Source organism: Salvelinus fontinalis, chromosome 1, assembly GCF_029448725.1.
Source record: "Salvelinus fontinalis isolate EN_2023a chromosome 1, ASM2944872v1, whole genome shotgun sequence".
Lineage (NCBI taxonomy): Eukaryota > Metazoa > Chordata > Actinopteri > Salmoniformes > Salmonidae > Salvelinus > Salvelinus fontinalis.
Genome location: NC_074665.1, coordinates 96,971,948 through 96,998,029, shown reverse-complemented (window position 1 = coordinate 96,998,029; position 26,082 = coordinate 96,971,948). Strand labels below are relative to the sequence as shown.

General features: G+C 43.4%; 1 protein-coding gene across 1 annotated transcript in view; it reads left to right on the top strand.

The window, feature by feature from the left end:
- Nucleotides 1-17,091: 17,091 nt before the first annotated feature.
- meis1b (Meis homeobox 1 b) overlaps nt 17,092-26,082 on the top strand; it is a gene marked incomplete in the record, with an annotated part of 46,144 nt that continues 37,153 nt past the window's right edge. Inside the window, 6 exon segments of the mRNA XM_055937070.1 lie at nt 17,092-17,831; nt 19,417-19,637; nt 20,663-20,804; nt 21,133-21,183; nt 21,735-21,785; nt 22,793-22,939. Coding sequence (XP_055793045.1) covers nt 17,820-17,831; nt 19,417-19,637; nt 20,663-20,804; nt 21,133-21,183; nt 21,735-21,785; nt 22,793-22,939 — 624 coding nt within the window.

Sequence of the window (26,082 nt, the reverse complement as noted above, 5' to 3'; positions counted from 1 at the left end):
TTCGTTCTATCGGTTCGGTTGCCAGAGACGCTACCCAGTCATTCGTTCTAAATGTTCCATTGCCATACTGGCTGTCAACATTCTTATCCCTTGCTTGCTAGCTAGCCAACTATGAATAACTTACAGTCACGTTAGAAAGTGCAGCCAGAATAACAGCAAAGTAGCTGCATTTTCATTGGTTTAAGGTGTTTTCTAGTGCCGTTTATTTGGATCCATCCATAACACTGATGATCAGTGAATCAGTGTTTAATACCAGAGTTCCTATACAACTTGTAAAGGACAACATTATAAAAGGACTCCAACAGCACGGCTCCTTCTTCCACTCCAAACTCAAGACTGCAGCATTACCCATGAACCCATGCTCTTCTCCCAAGAGTCAGGAAAACCTTTCACAATAAAATCCCACACATTATGTTATCACAAGGAAGGTCTCAATGTCAATAAAAGCCAATTACCTTCAACAGTTATACAGGAACTAGTCAAAATCAAATGTTTAACTAGGCAAGTCAGGACAAATTCTTATTTACAATGACAGCCTAGGAACAGTGGGTTAACTGCCTTGTTCAGACACAGAACGACAGATTATTACACTGTCAGTTCGGGGGATCCGATTTTGCAACCTTTCGGGTACTAGTCCAACACTCTAACCACTAGGCTACCTGCCGCTCTAATATACTGTAAATACACATGAACCCAAATGCTCACTCAATAATGATAAAGGGCAAGGAAAAGGTAGATATAACACAACTAGAACAAACAGTGGAATCAACTGGTATGTGTTCAGGCTGTCCCCCTGATTAGGTACAGGTGAGTCTATGTAAAGTGGTGTGGCAGAAGCTCCGCCTCTGGGGTTAAGAAATTGATGGGATTGGGTGTTTGGAAAGTCAGTCAATGAGGAGTGCATGTTCTGGGGCGTGTTCAGCAGGATGCAACGTTTTGGAATGTTCAGAAGCCTCTGCCATGTAGAACAAGAAATCACGTTGGCTCTACACATTGCATTTCTATTTGAACCGTTCGACAGCGTTTAGTTGCTGAACGTGGCCCTGATGGTTAACAGGGGATTTGAACAGTGTGTAAAATCATTTACAGCGGCAGCACTTTGACGATGACAGTTGTGATAATTAACAGTTGATAAACGAAAAACGTGCAGTAGACTTCACACCTCGTTGATGTTTTTGACAGTTTGCATGTTAGATTTTATTTAATTAAACACGTGTGTTTCTCATTTAGAACAAACAATTAAATGTATGTTTACTGAAGTAATTATATGGGTTCTTTATGTTCAGACAGTCACGTGATCACAGAAGCAACACAAAGGAACCAGCAGAGTGTCACGCCCTGACCTTAGTTCCTTTTTTATGTCTCTATTTTGGTTTGGTCGGAGCGTGAGTTGGGGGGGAGGGCATTCTATGTTTTGTTCTATGTTGTCCTTTTCTATGTGTTTGGCCTGGTATGGTTCCCAATCAGAGGCAGCTGTCAATCGTTGTCTCTGATTGAGAACCATACTTAGGTAGCCTCATTCCCACCTGTGCTTGGTGGGTAGTTGTTTTCTGTTTTGTGTATTGCACCTTGCAGAACTGTTCGTTTCTCGTTTTTGTTCGAGTGTTCGTATTTATTAAAAGTATTATGAGTACTTACCACGCTGCACCTTGGTCCTCTTCTCCTTCTCCCGACGACATTTGTTACACAGATTGGTTCTTTCAGACAGTCACATGATCACAGAAGCAACACAAAGGAACCAGCAGATAAAACTACATCAAGATGTTCTATTTACCCCTTTCAAGTTCCTGATCCTTAATAAATACATAGTAAATCTAACTCACCGGAGCTCTCACATTAAAAACAGCAGATAAAAACCCATCACTGTCATTTGCTGTTATCACAAGGGTTTACTTGCTATGAAATTCTATTCATTGGCATTTTGCAGTAGATTGATGAGGTTCGTTGGCAAGACAACGTGGCGCGTAGATGCACTTACCTTGGTCCTGCTCACTCTGTTTGGGAGAAACAGCTCTGGTTGACCTCGGGAAAACACACAACTACAATCTCACTCTGTTTGGGAGAAACAGCTCTGGTTGACCTCGGGAAAACACACAACTACAATCTCACTCTGTTTGGGAGAAACAGCTCTGGTTGACCTCGGGAAAACACACAACTACAATCTCACTCTGTTTGGGAGAAACAGCTCTGGTTGACCTCGGGAAAACACACAACTACAATCTCACTCTGTTTGGGAGAAACAGCTCTGGTTGACCTCGGGAAAACACACAACTACAATCTCACGTCATTGCATCAGATACTACATTTCATTCTGGGGGCAGAAGTGTTGTAACTACGGTTGCACTACCCCCCCCCCCCCCCCCCCCACCACCCCCCCCCCCCCCCCCCCTCTTTGCATGTGATGGCCAAGTCTCTGTGCCAAACGTCCCCTCTCCTTCAGAAATTTGAAAAATGCGAAATCGTGATTTATAAAAAATTATCAGCGACGGAAAATCTGTACGTCAGAACAAAGTTGTTTGTTAGTTGTTGCATCCAACAGTCTGTTGACGGATGCTATAATATTATCCTATGTTACGTACATCTGTCAACCAGAGATTAAGTCTGGTAGGTACTGATGCCACCAATCTGAATGGGAGTCATTGGAGTCAGTCAAACTGGTATCCTGGTCACCAGTCTGAATGGTAGTCATTACAGTCTGTCACACTGGTGTCCTGGTCACCAGTCTGAAGGGTAGTCATTGGAGTCAGTCACACTGGTATCCTGGTCACCAGTCTGAAGGGTAGTCATTGGAGTCAGTCATCAGCGCTGTGTGTTAGGGGGTCATTACTACTGGACTATACCATGTCTTGTTACATATAGATTCCTCAGTGATGTGTGTTACTGGTCATTACTACTGGACTGTACCATGTCCTGTTAGATATAGATTCCTCAGTGCTGTGTGTTAGGGGGTCATTACTACTGGACTGTACCATGTCCTGTTAGATATAGATTCCTCAGTGATGTGTGTTACTGGTCATTACTACTGGACTGTACCATGTCCTGTTAGATATAGATTCCTCAGTGCTGTGTGTTAGGGGGTCATTACTACTGGACTGTACCATGTCCTGTTAGATATAGATTCCTCAGTGCTGTGTGTTAGGGGGTCATTACTACTGGACTGTACCATGTCCTGTTAGATATAGATTCCTCAGTGCTGTGTGTTAGGGGGTCATTACTACTGGACTGTACCATGTCCTGTTAGATATAGATTCCTCAGTGCTGTGTGTTAGGGGGTCATTACTACTGGACTGTACCATGTCCTGTTAGATATAGATTCCTCAGTGTTGTGTGTTAGGGGGTCATTACTACTGGACTATACCATGTCCTGTTAGATATAGATTCCTCAGTGCTGTGTGTTAGGGGGTCATTACTACTGGACTGTACCATGTCCTGTTAGATATAGATTCCTCAGTGCTGTGTGTTACTGGTCATTACTACTGGACTGTACCATGTCCTGTTAGATATAGATTCCTCAGTGCTGTGTGTTAGGGGGTCATTACTACTGGACTGTACCATGTCCTGTTAGATATAGATTCCTCAGTGCTGTGTGTTAGGGGGTCATTACTACTGGACTGTACCATGTCCTGTTAGATATAGATTCCTCAGTGCTGTGTGTTACTGGTCATTACTACTGGACTGTACCATGTCCTGTTAGATATAGATTCCTCAGTGCTGTGTGTTAGGGGGTCATTACTACTGGACTGTACCATGTCCTGTTAGATATAGATTCCTCAGTGCTGTGTGTTAGGGGGTCATTACTACTGGACTGTACCATGTCCTGTTAGATATACATTCCTCAGTGCTGTTTGTTAGGGGGTCATTACTACTGGACTGTACCATGTCCTGTTACATATAGATTCCTCAGTGCTGTGTGTTAGGGGTCATTACTACTGGACTGTACCATGTCCTGTTAGATATAGATTCCTCAGTGTTGTGTGTTAGGGGGTCATTACTACTGGACTGTACCATGTCCTGTTAGATATAGATTCCTCAGTGTTGTGTGTTAGGGGGTCATTACTACTGGACTGTACCATGTCCTGTTAGATATACATTCCTCAGTGCTGTGTGTTAGGGGGTCATTACTACTGGACTGTACCATGTCCTGTTAGATATAGATTCCTCAGTGCTGTGTGTTAGGGGTCATTACTACTGGACTGTACCATGTCCTGTTAGATATAGATTCCTCAGTGATGTGTGTTACTGGTCATTACTACTGGACTGTACCATGTCCTGTTAGATATAGATTCCTCAGTGCTGTGTGTTACTGGTCATTACTACTGGACTGTACCATGTCCTGTTAGATATAGATTCCTCAGTGCTGTGTGTTAGGGGTCATTACTACTGGACTGTACCATGTCCTGTTAGATATAGATTCCTCAGTGCTGTGTGTTAGGGGTCATTACTACTGGACTGTACCATGTCCTGTTAGATATAGATTCCTCAGTGCTGTGTGTTAGGGGGTCATTACTACTGGACTGTACCATGTCCTGTTAGATATAGATTCCTCAGTGCTGTGTGTTACTGGTCATTACTACTGGACTGTACCATGTCCTGTTAGATATAGATTCCTCAGTGCTGTGTGTTACTGGTCATTACTACTGGACTGTACCATGTCCTGTTAGATATAGATTCCTCAGTGCTGTGTGTTAGGGGGTCATTACTACTGGACTATACCATGTCCTGTTAGATATAGATTCCTCAGTGCTGTGTGTTAGGGGTCATTACTACTGGACTGTACCATGTCCTGTTAGATATAGATTCCTCAGTGCTGTGTGTTACTGGTCATTACTACTGGACTGTACCATGTCCTGTTAGATATAGATTCCTCAGTGATGTGTGTTAGGGGTCATTACTACTGGACTGTACCATGTCCTGTTTGATATAGATTCCTCAGTGCTGTGTGTTAGGGGGTCATTACTACTGGACTGTACCATGTCCTGTTAGATATAGATTCCTCAGTGCTGTGTGTTAGGGGTCATTACTACTGGACTGTACCATGTCCTGTTAGATATAGATTCCTCAGTGCTGTGTGTTAGGGGTCATTACTACTGGACTGTACCATGTCCTGTTAGATATAGATTCCTCAGTGCTGTGTGTTAGGGGGTCATTACTACTGGACTGTACCATGTCCTGTTAGATATAGATTCCTCAGTGCTGTGTGTTAGGGGGTCATTACTACTGGACTGTACCATGTCCTGTTAGATATAGATTCCTCAGTGCTGTGTGTTAGGGGGTCATTACTACTGGACTGTACCATGTCCTGTTAGATATAGATTCCTCAGTGCTGTGTGTTAGGGGGTCATTACTACTGGACTGTACCATGTCCTGTTAGATATAGATTCCTCAGTGCTGTGTGTTAGGGGGTCATTACTACTGGACTGTACCATGTCCTGTTAGATATAGATTCCTCAGTGATGTGTGTTAGGGGTCATTACTACTGGACTGTACCATGGTCTCAGGCTATTCTCAACTATCCTCCTGATGCCCTCTCAGAAAAGAATGAATTTTCACACTTCCTCCGCAGCTCTCTCTCTCTCTCTCCCTCCCACCTTCCCCCTCTCTCTTTTTCTCTCTCTCCCACCTTCCTTCCTTCCCTCTCTCTCTCTCTCTCTCTCTCTCTCTCTCTCTCTCTCTCTCTCTCTCTCTCTCTCTCTCTCTCTCTCTCTCTCTTTCTCTCTTTCTCCCTCTCTAGTCAGCACTCCTCTCCCTCATCTCTCTCTTTCTGTCTTACTCTCTCTCCCTCTCTCCCTTTCTCCCTCTCTAGTCAGCACACTACTCACACTCATCTACCTTATACGCTCCGACCCCCCCCCCTTCTTGTCCCCTCTTCTCTTCCCCCACTCTCTCTCTTTCTCACTTTCTCTCGCTTTCTCAGAGGTGCTGATCAATTCACAGTCTCTCTGGGAGGTGTGAGACTCTTCCTGCCTCACCCTGTGATTGGCTGACACATGATGCAGCTCACTCACCCCCTACTCCCCCCTCTGAGGCACTAGCCCTTTGCTTCATCACTCTAAGGCCCTGTCCTGGTCACGCTGAAGGAACAAGGCAGGCTGCCTTCATCACTCTAAGGCCCTGTCCTGGTCGCTCTGAAGGAACAAGGCAGGCTGCCGTCTCACTCTAAGGACCTGTCCTGGTCGCGCTAAAGGAACAAGGCAGGCTGCCTTCTCACCTTAAGGCCCTGTCCTGGTCGCGCTGAAGGAACAAGGCAGGCTGCCTTCATCACTCTAAGGCCCTGTCCTGGTCACTCTGAAGGAACAAGGCAGGCTGCCGTCTCACTCTAAGGACCTGTCCTGGTCGCGCTAAAGGAACAAGGCAGGCTGCCTTCTCACTCTAAGGCCCTGTCCTGGTCACGCTGAAGGAACAAGGCAGGCTGCCTTCTCACTCTAAGGCCCTGTCCTGGTCGCGCTGCAGGAACAAGGCAGGCTGCATTCATCACTCTAAGGCCCTGTCCTGGTCACGCTGAAGGAACAAGGCAGGCTGCCTTCTCACTCTAAGGCCCTGTCCTGGTCGCGCTGCAGGAACAAGGCAGGCTGCCTTCTCACTCTAAGGCCCTGTCCTGGTCACGCTGAAGGAACAAGGCAGGCTGCCTTCTCACTCTAAGGCCCTGTCCTGGTCGCGCTGCAGGAACAAGGCAGGCTGCATTCATCACTCTAAGGCCCTGTCCCGGTCGCGCTAAAGGAACAAGGCAGGCTGCCTTCATCACGCTAAGGCCCTGTCCTGGTCGCGCTAAAGGAACAAGGCAGGCTGCCTTCTCACTCTAAGGCCCTGTCCTGGTCGCACTGAAGGAACAAGGCAGGCTGCCTTCATCACTCTAAGGCCCTGTCCTGGTTGCGCTGGAGGAACAAGGCAGGCTGCCTTCATCACGCTAAGGCCCTGTCCTGGTCGCGCTGAAGGAACGAGGCAGGCTGCCTTCATCACTCTTAGGCCCTGTCCTGGTCGCGCTGAAGGAACAAGGCAGGCTGCCTTCTCAGTCTAAGGCCCTGTCCTGGACGCGCTGAAGGAACAAGGCAGGCTGCCTTCATCACTCTAAGGCCCTGTCCTGGTTGCGCTGGAGGAACAAGGCAGGCTGCCTTCATCACTCTAAGGCCCTGTCCTGGTCGCGCTGAAGGAACGAGGCAGGCTGCCTTCATCACGCTAAGGCCCTGTCCTGGTCGCGCTGAAGGAACAAGGCAGGCTGCCTTCATCACTCTAAGGCCCTGTCCTGGTCGCGCTGAAGGAACAAGTCAGGCTGCCGTCTCACTCTAAGGCCCTGTCCTGGTCGCGCTGAAGGAACAAGTCAGGCTGCCGTCTCACTCTAAGGCCCTGTCCTGGTCGCCCTGAAGGAACAAGGCAGGCTGCCTTCTCAGTCTAAGGCCCTGTCCTGGTCGCGCTAAAGGAACAAGGCAGGCTGCCGTCTCACTCTAAGGCCCTGTCCTGGTCGCGCTAAAGGAACAAGGCAGGCTGCCATCTCACTCTAAGGCCCTGTCCTGGTCGCCCTGAAGGAACAAGGCAGGCTGCCTTCTCAGTCTAAGGCCCTGTCCTGGTCGCACTGAAGGAACAAGGCAGGCTGCCGTCTCACTCTAAGGACCTGTCCTGGTCGCGCTAAAGGAACAAGGCAGGCTGCCTTCTCACCTTAAGGCCCTGTCCTGGTCGCCCTGGAGGAACAAGGCAGGCTGCCTTCTCAGTCTAAGGCCCTGTCCTGGTCACTCTGGAGGAACAAGGCAGGCTGCCTTCTCAGTCTAAGGACCTGTCCTGGTCGCGCTAAAGGAACAAGGCAGGCTGCCGTCTCACTCTAAGGCCCTGTCCTGGTCGCGCTAAAGGAACAAGGCAGGCTGCCTTCTCAGTCTAAGGCCCTGTCCTGGTCACTCTGGAGGAACAAGGCAGGCTGCCTTCTCAGTCTAAGGCCCTGTCCTGGTCGCGCTGAAGGAACAAGGCAGGCTGCCGACTCACTCTAAGGACCTGTCCTGGTCGCCCTGAATGAACAAGGCAGGCTGCCTGGTTGACTCTCCAGATGAAAGGGAAAGGGAAAGGGGGATACCTAGTCACTTGTCCAACTGAATGTATTCAACTGAAATATGTCTTCTGCATTTAACCCAACCCCTCTGAATCAGAGGTGCGGGGAGCTTCCTTAATCGACATCCACGTCAAATCACACTCATCCAGAGGAGAGGTCTCTCTCTCTTTCTATCTCTCTCTCTCAGTTCAATGCAAGGCCCTTTATTGGCATGGGAAACATATGTTAACATTGCCAAAGCAAGTCAAGTAGATAATAAGTGGTAAGTGTAAGTGGATAAAGTCTCTCTCTCTGTCTGTCTCTTTTTCTCTCTCTCTTTCCCTCCCTCTCTCTCTCTCTCTCCGTCTCTTTCTATCTCTTTCCCTCCCTCTTTCTCTCTCTCTCTGTCTTTCTCTTTCTCTCTCTCTTTCCCTTCCTCTCTCTCTCCATCACTTTCTCTCTTTCCCTCCCTCTTTCTCTCCCTCTCTCTTTCTTCCCTCCTTCTCTCTCTCTCTCTCTCTCTCTCTCTCTCTCTCTCTCTCTCTCTCTCTCTGTCACTCTCTCTTTCTCTCTATCCCCCTTTCCCCTCTCTCCTCTCTCTCTACTTCTCTTTCTCTCTTCTCTCCCCTTTAGAGTGTCTCTGACACCATTAGCACACCTGAAATAATAGCTCAAATGACAAATGTTGAGGGAGGGGGTGGGAAAGAGAGAGGGATGGGGTGGGAAAGAGAGAGGGATGGGTGGGTGGGAAAGAGAGAGGGAGGGGGTGGGAAAGAGAGAGGGAGATGAGAGGTAGATGATGGAGGGGTAGGGATAGAGAGAGAGAAAAAAGAGAGGGAGGGAGAGAGAGAGGTTAGAGTGATGGAGGGGGTAGGGATAGAGAGAGAGAAAAAAGAGAGGGAGGGAGAGAGAGAGGTTAGAGTGATGGTGAAGTGTTCTGTATCTATTTATTTATTTAACTAGAGAAGTCAGTTAAGAACAAATTCTTATTTACAATGATGGTCTAAAGGGGAACAGTGGGTTAATTGCCTTGTTCAGGGGCAGAAGGAGAGCTTTTTCCATTGTCAGCTCTGAGATTCAATCCAGCAACCTTTCCGTTACTGGCAAAAACACTCTAACCACGAAGCTAGCTGCCAGTTTAACAGGACTGTATCCTCTATGCTTGCATCTCAAATGGCAGAGCACCCTGGGAAAAGGTTGTGCACTATATAGGAAACAGGGCCCTGGTCTAAAGTAGTGCACTATATAGGAAACAGGGCCCTGGTCTAAAGTAGTGCACTATATAGGGAACAGGGCCCTGGTCTAAAGTAGTGCACTATATAGGAAACAGGGCCCTGGTCTAAAGTAGTGCACTATATAGGGAACAGGGCCCTGGGCTAAAGTAGTGCACTATATAGGGAACAGGGCCCTGGTCTAAAGTAGTGCACTATATAGGAAACAGGGCCCTGGTCTAAAGTAGTGCACTATATAGGGAACAGGGCCCTGGTCTAAAGTAGTGCACTATATAGGGAACAGGGCCCTGGTCTAAAGTAGTGCACTATATAGGAAACAGGGCCCTGGTCTAAAGTAGTGCACTATATAGGGAACAGGGCCCTGGTCTAAAGTAGTGCACTATATAGGGAACAGGGCCCTGGTCTAAAGTAGTGCACTATATAGGGAACAGGGCCCTGGTCTAAAGTAGTGCACTATATAGGGAACAGGGCCCTGGTCTAAAGTAGTGCACTATATAGGGAACAGGGCCCTGGTCTAAAGTAGTGCACTATATAGAGAACAGGGCCCTGGTCTAAAGTAGTGCACTATATAGGGAACAGGGTCCTGGTCTAAAGTAGTGCACTATATAGGGAACAGGGCCCTGGTCTAAAGTAGTGCACTATATAGGGAACAGGGCCCTGGTCTAAAGTAGTGCACTATATAGGGAACAGGGCCCTGGTCTAAAGTAGTGCACTATATAGGGAACAGGGCCCTGGTCTAAAGTAGTGCACTATATAGGGAACAGGGCCCTGGTCTAAAGTAGTGCACTATATAGGGAACAGGGCCCTGGTCTAAAGTAGTGCACTATATAGGGAACAGGGCCCTGGTCTAAAGTAGTGCACTATATAGAGAACAGGGCCCTGGTCTAAAGTAGTGCACTATATAGGGAACAGGGCCCTGGTCTAAAGTAGTGCACTATATAGGGAACAGGGCCCTGGTCTAAAGTAGTGCACTATATAGGGAACAGGGCCCTGGTCTAAAGTAGTGCACTATATAGGGAACAGGGCCCTGGTCTAAAGTAGTGCACTATATAGGGAACAGGGCCCTGGTCTAAAGTAGTGCACTATATAGGAAACAGGGCCCTGGTCTAAAGTAGTGCACTATATAGGGAACAGGGCCCTGGTCTAAAGTAGTGCACTATATAGGGAACAGGGCCCTGGTCTAAAGTAGTGCACTATATAGGGAACAGGGCCCTGGTCTAAAGTAGTGCACTATATAGGGAACAGGACCCTGATCTAAAGTAGTGCACTATATAGGGAACAGGGCCCTGGTCTAAAGTAGTGCACTATATAGGGAACAGGGCCCTGGTCTAAAGTAGTGCACTATATAGGGAACAGGGCCCTGGTCTAAAGTAGTGCACTATATAGGGAACAGGGCCCTGGTCTAAAGTAGTGCACTATATAGGGAACAGGGCCCTGGTCTAAAGTAGTGCACTATATAGGGAACAGGGCCCTGGTCTAAAGTAGTGCACTATATAGGGAACAAGGCCCTGGTCTAAAGTAGTGCACTATATAGGGAACAGGGTGCCATTTGGGATGCACCCCATGTTAGCAGCACTACAGCCAATGACCTGTGACCGCTGCCACAATGTGAAAATTGAGTGGTAGTATTCAGAGAACAGTGGATCTATTATTACACCCTGTGGTGTGTGTGTGTGTGTGTGTGTGTGTGTGTGTGTGTGTGTGTGTGTGTGTGTGTGTGTGTGTGTGTGTGTGTGTGTGTGTGTGTGTGTGTGTGTGTGTGTGTGTGTGTGTGTGTGTGTGTGTGTGTGTGTGTGTGTGTGTGTGTGCGTGTGTGTGTGTGTGTGTAATCATGCTACTTCGTCCCTATGCTTCAAATAATGTACAGCATATTCCATTTTAATTATTGTAATTTCCACATCTTCTTGGTTTCATGCTGCCTCCCAGTTCCTGTGGTTATCAGCCTACGTTACTTCTGGGTCTTTTCATCTCCATATATACTGATAATAAGTCCTGTTTCTTCTCCGGGGACTGGAGCTATTTGATCAATTTCACAGAATTATGACACATTATTAGGAAGGTGTTGTTAATGTCTTGTAATATATGTATATAGTATTTTCTCTCACTATTTAATGATGAGCTGTTTACTGCTTGCCTATCTATGGTCAATGGGACATTAATTCACACACATGCAAACAAAACATAAACAATATTTACATGACAATATTTATTGTCATCAAGCTTAAAGGACAAACAAGGGAGCACAGACTAAATCCAAAAGATCTGAAACGACCATACTCATCATATTATATACACGTTAGGTAAATTAAGAAATGCCTGCTATATTTTGTTAAAGGAATAGTAAGCATTTCTAATTGTGCTTTAAATGTTCCACTGTGATCATGTCCGTTATTAAATAAGTCAACGTATAAATCACTTCCAATAGACAACGGGCTTTTTAAAGAAAACTCTATTTCAAAGTATTTTTTTATTTTTATTAAAAATGATAATAGCTGTTTGTGATGTTGATAAAGTTTAATTGTTCGCTCAACCTTAGATCTGTCACCTCGCCGTTGATAATACATGTAATTTCTCCTAACGCCGGTAGAAGGCGCAAACGATTAAGCATTAACGTTTTGTATCAAAGAGAATGGCATCCAATAGTAAACAGTAACATTCGTCTTGTTCAAATGAGAAGTAACCGAATCGAAATGTAATTCTTACAGATAATTCACACTATCATTAGACTAGTGGAAAGACAATGGTTTGGAAATGTGCTGTTCATTGATGAATATGTCCCTTATGATTTTTCTAAGTATTATTTCTCATGGTGTGGAGTTCCTGAGTTACTGAGTTCTTGGGTTCTTGAGTTCTTGGGTTCTTGAGTTCCTGAGTTCTTGAGTTCCTGAGTTCTTGGTGTGTGTTTGTGTGTGATCAGCTCATGACAATTGAGAAGAAAATTGCGATCTCGATTGTAATATTTCAACTTTTAATACAGGCCTATAATCATTTACTTTGACACTACACCTCAAATGCAGTTTTCAATACCAAGTTGCTTACTGTATTTCTGTAGTTTTGAAATTATACATTTTTTTTAACCTTTATTTAACTAGGCAAGTCAGTTAAGAACACGTTCTTGTTTACAATGACGGCGTTGAACAGTGGGTTAACTGCCTTGTTCAGGGGCAGAAGGACAGATTTTTACTCTGACAGCTCGGGGATTCCATCTAGCAACCTTTCGGTTTCAGGTCCAACGCTCTAAACACTAGGCTACCTGTCGCCCCGTAAATGTATCCAAAACTTCCCCCTAAAAGTCAAAATAATAATATTGCTTCAAAAAATCATCGGGATTATTGATGTAGAGGATTTCATTCATTTCTAAATAAAGACGCGCCCTGGTTATAAAAACAGTACACTCAATTGTACTTTTTTATTTTTAACAAGTGTACATGCTACTGTTACCGCAAACTTAAACCAGAGTTCAAACTATCAGGCCATTTCGTTAATATATCCTAATATTGTTTTGGACTAATTAATTCCACTTTTTCGCACATAATTATTAGGCCTACATTGTAGACAATACTTTGGAAATAATATAATGCACGGAGAGCAAATGGACATTATTCGCAATGCCAGTGTTACTAATTTTAATACGGTAAAAACTTTTACCATAATCGGTGCACGGGGCTTTAATAGTAATCTAACAAGTAGCCTGATCTAAAGAGCTGTATTTTCCAGCCAAACGTTCGGACTACATGCTGCTAGAAGACAGAATCCAGCGATGGCCTGTGCTGTGGATGTAGCTCTGCGGATCCTAACACGTTTGGGCGCATTGCTGCGGGGCTGATAAAGATTGACCTCCGTTTGACTCCTGAACCACGCCGTGCCAGGCGCTTTTAGGGAGAGACGTTGAGGACTATTATTAGGAAAGACAAATACACGGACATTATAGGGGTTTTCTTTGCTAATGTAGATTTGACATTTCAAACTTTTTCGAGAGGCGTGAATCATACAGAAGTCTATGCTCATGGCTTGGAAAATCTGATTCATTATTGTTCATGAATGTAATTCAGTTGTAGGCCTATTAAAGGGCAGGTTATTAGTCCATGTAGAAAGTTGCGCATAAAGTTGTGAAATAATTATTTTTAAAAACAACTTGTTTTATTCTAATATTACAACGCCGGCCTATATGACTTTCCCCCAATGACAATTTTCCAGGACGATATTGTTTAATCCTTAATTGACTTGACTTTTCTCCCCTTCCCTAAATTAGACTGCAGGTCAACACGTTGACCATCCCGTGCACTACTCTCAAACAATGTCTCTAATTGTTATGCCAATCGAATGTGGCTGTCAACTCAGATTTGACTGTCAGAAAAGTAATACCTTTTGATTTCATTACATGACTCGTGACGTTATCCGTCCTCCGGAAGCAGATTAAAGATGAAATTATGATATGTGTCTCTAGAATGAGCTGAGCTGAGCCAATGAGAAACCTAAAAGAGCAAGAGTGAAAGTATTGCTGATTGCCCCTGTTGTGGTCTGTAACGACCTTTTATAGACGGTAATTAAAGCAACTTAATCACTTTATAATGCCACTCTGGTTCTGTGACAGCAGTTAGGAGCCTAGACGTTGATGTAATTCACCTTTCCATGTCAATTTAGACCAGGCTGCAGCTATTTACGAAGACGACCAATTTAGTTGGATGGAGATAGACAGACAATTGTTAAAATACGAGGGCTAAATACCATGTAGTATCCAGTCATGCATTGTAAAACGAAATGTATATCTCAATAAATATAATATTTCTTTAACGTAAATAAATCATTTTTTAGTGCCTAATAATAGGTGAGGATATTTTCACTCACGTTTCCACCATATAGGCTGCATTGGGCTAGTTAATGTAGAAAAACATCGTTTAGAAGAGATAACTACTCACCCATGAATAACTGAAAGTAAAAGGAATATAACGAGGTCTAATCAAAATGCGTAGATAATTTATCGTACATGTTTCGCTTCCATCCTTGTGCGTAACCCACGAGTCCCCGGGAATTCAATCCGTGTGTCCACCCCGCCTTCACATAGCTTTCCCAGTCCCACCGAGCCCGTTACAGTGTCTGCCCCAAGCCCCGTACATGCCTCACTCATCGTTCGGTCGGTGCACGGGGCTTTAATAGTAATTTCGTGCCTGCAAATGTGGATCCCACCGCTCGGGACTGGTGGTGGTGGTATCACGGGAGTCGCGTCGGAATGTGTGAACGCTGTATTATCTGATATGACAGTGCGGCTGGCAGCGGGGCATTATGATCGATGACAGATGAATCTGCAGGCTAACTTCAAACACCTTGTCATCAGGGCGTTTGGAGTAACACGTTATGAACAGCGACGGGACGGCTTAGCATAATCAGAAGATGTAGCGGAGCCGTATGAAAGGCCATTCTCTCCTGGCATTTGTGTGAAATAAGTAGTCTATACGTACAGGTAATACATATATATATATAAATAGAGAGAGAGAGAGACAGAGAGAGACATGTAACATGTATGTGCACATATAGCTGCCCAGGCTGAACATAATCACACAGCCTGCAGCCCACTCTCTCCTGGCATGTGTGTTGAAACGAGTATCGTAAGTCGTTTGAATCGCTTCTTGTCGGTAATGTGGGCTAACATGTATACATCCACCTAGTTCAAGCAATACGAGCATATATTGTATTGAAAATTATAAAGAAATTCATACATTTGAATGTATACTTTGTCAACGATTTTCCTTGATATCAGAGTTGTATAGTATATAATATAATAGATCTATGGTTCCTTTTCCACAAATCGATTTGTAAAATAAATATTATAAATTGGGCTGCCCTTTTACACTCAGCAGTTAGCTACATAGTCCTATGTGCACACGGTGACAAAGGGGTCATTGTGAGGAATAACATTTAATTTATTTACGAAATAACACGGTAATCCGATTATAGAGAATATTTAACAAAGTTAAAGTTTTTAATCTGGGGTAAAATCAATCCGATAAAATGTATAATGAGCTTTTATATAGGTTTAAAATTCATAGATATTGTATATATACCCTATCTATAAAAAGTTTTAGAAAGTAAGGACAGGGAAAGAGATGGAACATAGAACATGTGTGTGTTATTGTGTTTTTGAGAGAGAGAGAGAGAGAGCGAAGAGCGAGAAGCCTAAAAGACAAATGAGAACGAGCTAGGGTTTGTGAAATATTCAAACATTTTGCGAAATGTATATATAGACTTATTACAAAAGACGTGTTTTTAATTTGCGAGCAATGTTTTGTTTTGCACCTCGCCACCCATGTGGCCTGAAATCGATCAATCACCAAATAATTGATCATCTCGAGATCCAATCAGGGGGCTCGCATCACTGTGCCGTGCTTCCATTGGACACCCCTGGCGGACTCCGTGAGCATGCAGCGACTCGGAACGGCCCATTCGGCGCTGGCGAGGGGGAATGGGTGACGGAGGGTACACCGGAGAACTGTAAAAACCCTGTAGCACTCTGACAGCAACATAAAGCTGACATGATAGAGAGACTCTAATCTAGGGAGTTTTTCAGCTTCAGTTTTAAAGACCAATTATACAGCACCATCCAAATGCTTTAGTTAACAGATTGTTAGTAAAAAATATATTTTTTTTAACCAAAAAATACAAAAATGTTGTCAATGGCCTATACAGTTTTGGGCACACTAACTTCATCAAACCTAACGATATATATATCTAATCAAGCAATTCAACAATTTCTCCCAAATCAAATAGGCTACTGTAAGACAATGTAAAGTCTAATGTCAAAGTGTGATATGAAATCATGAATCTGCTGTTTTGCAGAAGCAATTTATGGGACTCCCTAAAAATATGCTACTTAGATACAGGTGACTTTTCATAGCAGGTTAGGAGAGCATTTTCGTTAACCCTTACACTAACCATTTTCCTAACCTTAACCTAAGTCTCCTAAACTGCTATGTTAATCTTCCTAACCTGCTGCATAAATTCTCCTAACCTGCTGCATAAAGTCTCCTAACCTGCTGCATAAATTCTCCTAACCTGCTACGAAAAGTCGTAGCTGTATCGAAATGACATGTTTTCCGGGAGTCCGGCCCAGTTAGAGTCCAAATAGATGAAGACATTTCCACAATAACAGAGATGAGTAGACTGGGGCTGACATTAATAGGACTGGTTAAGAGCATTGACGTGTTCAAGGTGCAAACTGCTGAAATAGTCAAAGAGGAAAGGTCGGGGGTGTTGATACCAAGAGCACAGTAGAAGGACATTACCATGGGTATATTTAAGATTTAACCACCGTTCAAAAACATGGATTTGTCACGGATATAAATATAATTAGAATAGCATACTGAAAGGCATTTTCTACTTGGAACAGGCGTCAATTCAACGTCTATTTCACGTTGGTGCAACATCATTTTTTATTGAAACGAGGTGGAAACAACGTTGATCCAACCAGTGTGTTCCCATTGGGTTCTCTTCTACTAGTAGCCTACTAGTTTACAGATTATTCAAATCTGGAATGGCATCAAAGTCCTGAGACGATAATCTTAATCTTGGGATTAATTGGGAAAATCCACATTTGTAAATAGAAGAAGAAGAAAAAAACACGAGTCAAACAAACACGAGAGTAAAGTCGACTACACTACCGAGAGTCAGGGTGATATCTCCCACGCCGAGACTAAAGCTATGCATGGTTTTGGCCAGAGCAACACCACCAGGGATATTCTCCCTATAGAACACAAACAGACAGGGGCTCGGGAATACACACTGACTGCTCAACTCGAGCTTTCGAAGGTCCTCCCACGACACCCCCTCCTCTCCGCGCGACTTGATGTAGCCCATTCGCATTGTGTATAACGCGACCTGTTATGGCCACCACTACTTCCGGGTTTCGGCAGTCTGGTCCATATCCACTCCTCAGTCGCGTTTTCCCAACTATTCGCACCCATTGTACACAAACCAACGAGGAGTTGGCGGCTGAGCACAGCATCGATCGAGGGCTGCTCCTTTAAGAAAGACTAAGCCTGAATTATCACCCCACCTCCTCCTGATCTTCTTTACAGGGCTTTTGCGTTTTAAAAAATCAACCCAGGAGCCGAGAGTGATCAAAAGAAAAACGAGTGAGCTGAATTTTTTTGTGTGCATTTGACTATTCACATTAGGTGTGCTAACCCGTGGAAGCGCGGCGCGGATCATCATTCATTCCGGGCTACTTTGACAAGCCTCGGCGTTTGATTGACAGGCGTGGTGGCAAAAAGCCATGAGACTTCGCTAGTTTTGTTTTGAGGGGTATTTTCATACAATTTTTTTTGTAAAATAAGACTGGGGTTTCTCTCCCTATGCCACTGCCCTGGGGATAGCTCAGGCCCTATTCACGGTTGCTTTGGACTGAACTTGAGCTGAAGAGGGCTGGCTTGAATTCATCGTTGCCTTTCTCTTGCAAGAAATACGGATTCTTGAAAGATCTCGCATTTGGAATTTGCGTTTTTATTTGTTCTTCACCCTGGCCTCTTAGGGGATATATCCGAAGCGAAAGGAGAGAAGAAGAGAGGGACTAGAGGAGGGATATGGCGCAGCGGGTACGTAGCAAGACTATCCCGAAAAGTTTCACTGTAACTCTACTGTGTGAAAACGCAAAGCCGTGAACACGGTAACGTGGCCAATGACAGACGCTCGCGGCGAAACTTTACTTTCTTCTTCAAGACCCCGCTGGACCGAATACCATGTTCTGCAGTTTTGCATCTTTGACACAATATTACGCACGGACGCACATATTTGCTGCTTCGCGAACGCCCCGACTAGGGACATTAGAAGTGTCCTCCTATCTGCTGTTTTCAGATTAGTCTTGACAGGCCAGTTACTGGAAGAGAAACAAGGAGCAATGGGACAAAACAAACAGAACCGTTATACTTCCAAAGTCGAATTTAAATAACTTTAGTCATTTTTGTAATTAATCAAATTCATGTAAATGCTTTGAGGTTTGAATCTGAGTGTTTTTGAGATTATAATTCAGTATTATCTAGAGTTGCATCCTCAATTGTAGTTTATTACAAAGTAGGCCTAATGACGTTTAATTGAGTAATTTGGGTAAAAAAAAAACATTTTTGCATATGCTAATAAAGCAAATTTTTGTCATGATGTGATGACATATGATTTGATACGCAGCCTAAAACCCCCGGAATACTCGACTAGATGGCAGAATTTTTAAAAATGAAAAGTAGACAATTGTAAAATAGAGATCACACTTATCACTCAAAGACATTTTGCTTGTTGGAGAGACGCACGCGGGTCCTTTTTGCACCTCTCCACGTGTCAGGGTCTTAATGGTAGTCTTTATAATACCGTGCCACGTTCAGAGTCCACAATACATCATTAAAATCACTCATTAATTCGTTAAAGTAACAGGCCCCAACATAAATGTTGTTTTAACTTTTAGTCAACGTGTTGTATGTCTATGTGAAAAGGCATATGCAGGCACACATAGTATGGGCGTATGGAGATGGAAAATATGTAGACAACTTATAACTACAAATTACCTTGGTTTAAATGTTCATAAAAATATATTTCTATACTAGACATCTTCAGTGATCATCATTATGACAAACAGAAACATCAATTTAACTGCGTTTGTTAAATATATTAATGATGGTGTATTAGGCGTGTAATAACAGAGTAACCAATGTTACACAATTCTAATGATGCTCTAAAATGAGCAAACACTGCAATTAAAGAGACTGGATGTCGTGAAAGCCTGCTATCAAATCATTCAAAATACACAAAGACGAAACATGCACGCTTGTCATCCGTTTTATCCCGCTCATATATATATATTTCAGTTTTTGCTATTTAGTAGCCTAGCTTTGAAATTAAAGATCAGATTTGAATAATGTTTTAACGAGATTATCCCTATTTTGTTACTATTTCTTATATGGTGGTGTAAATATTTAAAATACATTTAGAGCTACAGTTGAACTTTAGGGGTATTATATGCTTGAGTATAAACAAGGTCACTAAGGCCAACCTCGATAGACTTAACTTTTTATTTATTCATTCATTGTTAGAATACTATTTACCCATTATTTTATTGTCTGCAAAGTGCGTAAAACGATCACAGTCCTATAACTGGCCATTCAGTAGGAAACTGTGTTGTTATTGTGTATACAGTACGAAGACTTGCCCCACTACGGGATGGACGGGGTGGGTATTCCCACCACCATGTACGGCGACCCGCACGGTGCCCGCTCCATGCAGGCCGTCCACCTCAACCACGGTCCCCAGCTACACTCACACCAGTACCCGCACACAGCCCACAGCAACGCCATGCCGTCCAGCATGGGCTCGTCCGTCAACGACGCCCTGAAGAGAGATAAAGACCAGATATATGGGTAGGTGACTGTAGTTTACGGAGGTTCTATATGAGCAACTTTGTGTGGGATTTCATATGTTTTGGTCGATTTTCTTGTTGGGGTTGAACGTGTGTAGGACTATTCGGCCGCGATGAGCGGTTGGGAAAAGTAAAATAGACGTGGGATTGTTACCTGGGAATTATTGTTGTTTTGGAACTTTTTTGTGCGAATAATTTATTGTCGAAAGTTGTGTTGACTTCTATAACTTGGCACAAAGTTGTATGCTTTATGTACTCAAAATATACACTACGATATTTGTTTACACAGAATGTTATGCACCCGTGACCCTTAGACCAATAGCTACTATGTGCAGCGGCACATTTTAGGCTATATGTTTTGAAAATTAAAATTCCAATTAGTTTATTGTAGTTTTACAAGGACCTGTAATTGATTACTACACATTAATATAACTAAATGGTGTGCAATGGTCATGTTATATGGCCAATTTCGAGGAGTTTTATGTAATAAAACAGACACCCAAAATTATGCACACCCTACATTAATTTAGATGAGTTAATTAAAATTCCAAAGCATGATGTATGTACGGTGACTGAACATGTCACAAATCATTTAACTATTTAACTCAGTTCAATGGTAGGCTTAGTTGAGAGCGCCATAGTTTCTTAAATTCTAGACATTGACACTAACAAACACAGGACGGTCATATCCGCGATTTACAAATGAGACTAAAATGGAACAAATTGCACATGTTAAACTTTTGGTATTTTCAAAGACAAAGGCAGATCTAGCCTATAGGCCTAGGAGAAAATACTGCACAAAAAATCACATTTTATTCAAATCATTTGACACAATTATCTGTCAGTAAAAACGACATAGTTTGAATATTTTTCTGCACCAATAGGCTATAGCCGCCATACATAAAACAGCGTACACATATTCCCAGATGCTATGCCGAGATGTTGAGACTAGCTTATAGAACCAGTGTTTTGACCCCGGCCTTGTTCTCTGCGGTGACATTTGCTGTTGTGTTTGATTCCACGCAGGCACCCCCTCTTCCCCCTGCTTGCACTGATTTTTGAGAAATGTGAATTGGCAACTTGCACGCCCAGAGAGCCTGGAGTTGCGGGAGGAGACGTTTGTTCATCGGAATCTTTCAATGAAGACATAGCAGTGTTTGCGAAACAGGTCGGTGAAGAAAAAGGCCGTTACGCGTTATTAACACAGGCTACATTATGCATACGATTATAGATGTGTGTGGCTGAGCATAAGCCCATGTTTTTACGTTGGGTATTTTGTTAGTGTAATTAAATGTTATTGTAAAGTTTAACATTGGAAATGTTTTGAAGCGTCTATTGTTTGGAAGTAGACTGTAGTATTTGTTATGCCATTAATAGTAGTTCATGTTTAACACATTGTTCAATAGTGGGAATATTATTTTAATATTAAAAACATTATTATTTTCTCACGGATGTTGCCCACAAGTGTTGAAGTGTTCATGATTTTGTGGTTTTAGATTCGGGCAGAAAAGCCGTTATTTTCATCGAATCCGGAACTGGATAACCTGGTAAGACAAACATTGATTTGATAATACAAGGAGTGGGCTAAGGACTATGAGTAATGGATGTATCCAACATATCAGGGCTTGCCTTCATATTATGTCACGGTTTCTGAGCGCCAGACGCTGTTAGTTCAAAAAGTTTCTCCAACGACTGGAGGTTGTTGTTCAGTCCGGATTGTTTGATTTCATGATATCCCTCCCTCGGTTGTCACGGCAGATAACCATCTTTTGAGGGCCGCATTAGAAAGCTGTCAAATGGATTTGGACTACATTTCCCTGGATGGAAAGTTATTATGTTAATAGTTTTCACTGTAGGCTATCTAATGCTCATGTCTGGGATAGCGTCTATTACGACTGATTGATTAGCCAATGTTGTAATGCCGTACGCTTATAATGTTGAATATCAGCTCGACATAAAATCTCAATTCAAAATCCAATTTAACATGAATAATTTTCTCCATTGTAGTTTCTTCTATCCTATCCAGAAACATATGCCTATTTCATATTAGGACATTTTACAAGCTAATCTTTTTTTTATTGTTATTTAAATTTTTCAGATGATTCAAGCCATTCAAGTTTTACGGTTTCATCTTCTGGAGTTGGAAAAGGTAATATCCCAGTTCCTTGTCGCTGCCTGGCCTTGTCACACTTCATAGCTATGGGCGACATTTGCATAAATGTATTTTTCTAGTCGACTATAATTAGTGTCGAAATCAATCATGGGGCCTATTTCTCTTCCGCGTTGTAGCCTAATCACAACGCAAGCTGCTACAACTGCATGGAGCAGATATCTCTGCGCCCAAATCTCTCTGAGAGCTTATAGTTTATTTTGGTGTAAATTACATACAAGGTGAATTAATTATATAACTTAAAGTATGTTATACGCGCTTTAGGTATTGGAGAATGCTAAAGGCCGAGAAAAGTAGCCCGCTGTAGCATAGATTGGCGTGACATTAGTGAGGTAATTTTTTATATGGTATATTGATATATGTTTTGCCAATGGTAGCCCACTGTCCACACATTTGATCAGTTGACATGATTGTTAATTAACTTTCAGTAGGCCGAGTGTTGGGCTATTTTAATAAAATTCAAGGGTCGTTGCAGGCTGTAGCAGCATTGTGTAGCGATGTGTAGCGATGCATTTAGCCCATACAGCATGCACCATCCTCGGCATGACCAGGCGACATGCACCGGGTTGGGTCGGTAGTGATAATGGAATAACTGGAGGAAATTAAGCAGTTTACCTTAAATGTCAATCAGTCGGGTCACCCCGCCACCTCCCTAATGGACACAACCTGGGGCACGGATACATTTAACACGGGTGTTGACTAGGTTGTAGCCCGCCAGTCTTCTTGTCATTGTCAATTTTCGTTGAAGTCTCAATTTTGCGCTGTAATAAAAGTTACTTAATATTTCTGGATTCGGCTGGTCACGTGGGAGCGCACTGCAACACCACCAGTACGCCTCAACCCATTTGGACCAGGTTCTCCAAGTGGCTTGTAGCTTTGTAGTTGCATGCACGTGTCAGATATCTTTCATGTGTCAGATATACAGTACCTCATGTCCCTTTTTTTGTTTGTTGTCTTTACCTATTCTCTGTTATGTTTTTCTGTAGGTACACGAACTATGTGACAATTTCTGTCACCGGTACATCAGCTGTTTGAAAGGAAAGATGCCCATCGACTTGGTGATCGACGACAGAGAGGGCGGATCAAAATCGGACAATGAGGAAATAACAAGATCATCCGGGCCTCTTGATCAGGTAATGTCACATCTCTCTCTCTCTCTCTCTCTCTCGCTCTCTCTCGCTCTCTCTCTCTCTCTCTCTCTCTCTCTCTACTGGGAATATTCAGTGTGGTGTCTTCTGGGTCACTTCTCCGCGAGGCGCTGTTATTTGCATATGATTAAGACCGTTTTAGATTCCATCGGAATGAACATTTCTCTGTATAATATATCCATCATTGGCCCATTAAGGTTTGATCCGGGAACCGACCCGGGGGAGATTAGCCCGAGAAAGCATCGCCATAAACTTGACCTGCTTCTTGTCCATTTTAATTTAGCCATCTTTCCCTTTTTCTTATTTTCCTCCTCCTCTCTACCACCTCTGTCTTCTATTTTTTAATCAAATCGAAACGTCATCAGTACATTTATATTACCACGCAGCTACTGTGGAGAGGCCAAACACGTTGTTTGATATCTCACCGGAGGGACTGAGACTGTGTGGGTTTAGTTGCCTTGGATTTCCCGTTGTAGTTTACGGTTCATTAGGTGTCTTGTCAGTATTTTTCCTCAGACATGAGCGCACATTGCTTCGGCTATAGCCCTATTCGTGACCACTTTGTGCTTTAAAGCGCGAATACCGAGAGAGATTCCATGGCACTTGCTGAAATTACGGTTTGAGTTTGAAAGCTACAAGGCAGTAGCCTAGATTAGGGCAAGGCAGTAGGCTAGATTAGGGCAAGGCAGTAGGCTAGATTAGGGCAAGGCAGTAGGCTAGATTAGGGCAAGGCAGTAGGCTAGATTAGGGCAAGGCAGTAGGTTAGATTAGGGGAATGTTTCCTTTTGTGAGTCGCGGGCAGCAGTAGCGATATCAGCACACCCTTCATTATGTGCTCCACTGGCTGCTCGCTCTCGAGGGACATTGTAGTGCGCGCGCAGGCATGACCCTAATGGTCCGTATTGCCGTTAAATAATGATAACAGTAATAATGATTAGAATTATGCAAATCTATAGCCCTATCTTTTATGCGGTGGATTTTAGTCCATTAATAGCACGCTTCATTTTGTAGCCTGAATAGAGACACAGCTTTTCTTATTTCACTTAACAAAATAGGCCTATATTTTCGAAAGTTATCTCTGTTAGGGGTTTTAGAGAAGAATGAATGAAGGCCCTCAGAGAGATAGGCTATGGATACCGATGAAGGGGGGGGGGGGAAAACAAGTGGCCAAATTAAAGAGATTAGCGGGCTAGGCAGATATAAAAAGTAATGAAGCGATTAGGCTAAATAATTTAAATCCGTGGACCTCCATATGGTTGAGTGGCCGGCTAGAGCTGGCGGTCTGTTGTAGTGCTCCGGAGAGAGTGGTAGCGAGCAGCTCCCATGTTCTGTGGTGAATGGCGTAGTTAGCAGGCAGTATAGCCTAGGCATCGTCATTCATGGAGGACCAAAATGGGAGCGACCCCCTGCCTGCCTCAAGCTTCCTCTCTCTCGCTCGCTCTCTTTCTCCGTCACCAGCCCCATATTAATGATTATGCTAATGAGGCAGATCGCCCCGCCAGATAACACTTCATTTAATTCAAAAGCAGAATTAAATAACATGATGCCAATTGTTCACTTAAGTGTTTCTTTGAACGCGTATTCTTTGGGGACGTTGTCAAAGACGTTGCGCCTAGATAGTCTGAGATATGAGTGAAACTGTGGAAGATAAAGAGGTATAGAGATATAGGCTTCGTGAACACCCTAGGGTGTGTAGGTATATGAAGCACATCGCGTTGTGCTCGCGGGCAGTGATATGGTTCTTTAATTGACTTTAAGATGAAGACATGCCCTATTTTAATCTAATGATGGCCTTACTTATAGCCTAAATATTGAGGCTAATATCATATAGGCATATAGGTTGACAGTGTCTCCGCTGTGAATCGCATTAATATGGCCTCTATGTAAAAGTGTTTTGACAGATCTGGAATATGTCCATATCAATTAAATTCCTGTTCATGTGATATTTCAGAGCAAGATTATGATACAATACAAAGTAGTGCAGCAATCCACTACAGCCTACATTTGAGGCGTATCTGCTTAATGATCCATACACCACAAATTAACTTATCCAGAGAACGCTGAGGGGTCTTTGGCTCAAAGATAAGACCATTTTCAATTAAATGAAACTGCACTTGTTTTATCGCGATACTTTCCAGCTGAGCTGAATATAGGCTATGTATTTTAGTATTTTGTATTTCTTGTAGGACGTTTTATGGTTTTGCGTTTGTTAGGCGGCTGTGACATCCTTAACGGATTAGCGCGGTGTGAGAATTATCTCTGTCCATATGTATTGTTAATATATGCCCTGGGGCATAACGTTGAATTGGACTGGAAAAAATATAGAGAATTTGTTAACAAGAAGGAACGGAAGCTCATTTATGCACAAACCAATTTATTCCAGCGAGGGGACTGTAGCAGAAAAGGGCAAAAAAATAGTACTTTGAATTTATTAAACTCCAGAATCTGCACCGAGTTACTAGCAGCTTTTGTGCACCCAAGCATTGAACCAATAATGTTCCGTTCCGACTCCTCCATCTTTTTTTCCCTCCCCTTGTTATTTTGCTTGTCTCCTGCTTTGCGCAGGAAAGTAGCGCATGCAGGAAGGACTCAGGGCGCCTCTTGTCAAAAAAAGGATCGGAGAAGAGCATTTCAGGAGAGGTGAAACAGTCGTGGAGAGAGGGAGAGAGTCTGGCTGTGAAGACTTGTGAATGTGACCAAGACAGTTTGCGTGTGCGTGCGTGCGTGTGTGAGAGAGCCCAGCCTGGCTCAATGCTCCACTTAAAACCCTTTTCCTCCTTCCTAGAAAACTAGTTTTGCCACATTTATTTAACATATTTAACCCCTTTATTTACTACATTTGACCCCGCCCCCTCCCTGCTCATTATGACCCACTTGAAGGGTAGTCATACATTTACATGAATAGTTTCCTTTAGTCTTCACTTTTCTGTTAAGTGGTGTTCATGTGAACATAACACATTTCAAAACATCTAAAAAGTGATACACTTCTATATTGTCTAGTATCCTCCATGGGAATAGGTGATGCTAGGAAATAATCTGCTTTCATGTTCCTAGGCTTCATCAACGCAGATTCCACACAACTAAGATTCCACACGACAACTAAGATTCCACACAACTAAGATTCCACA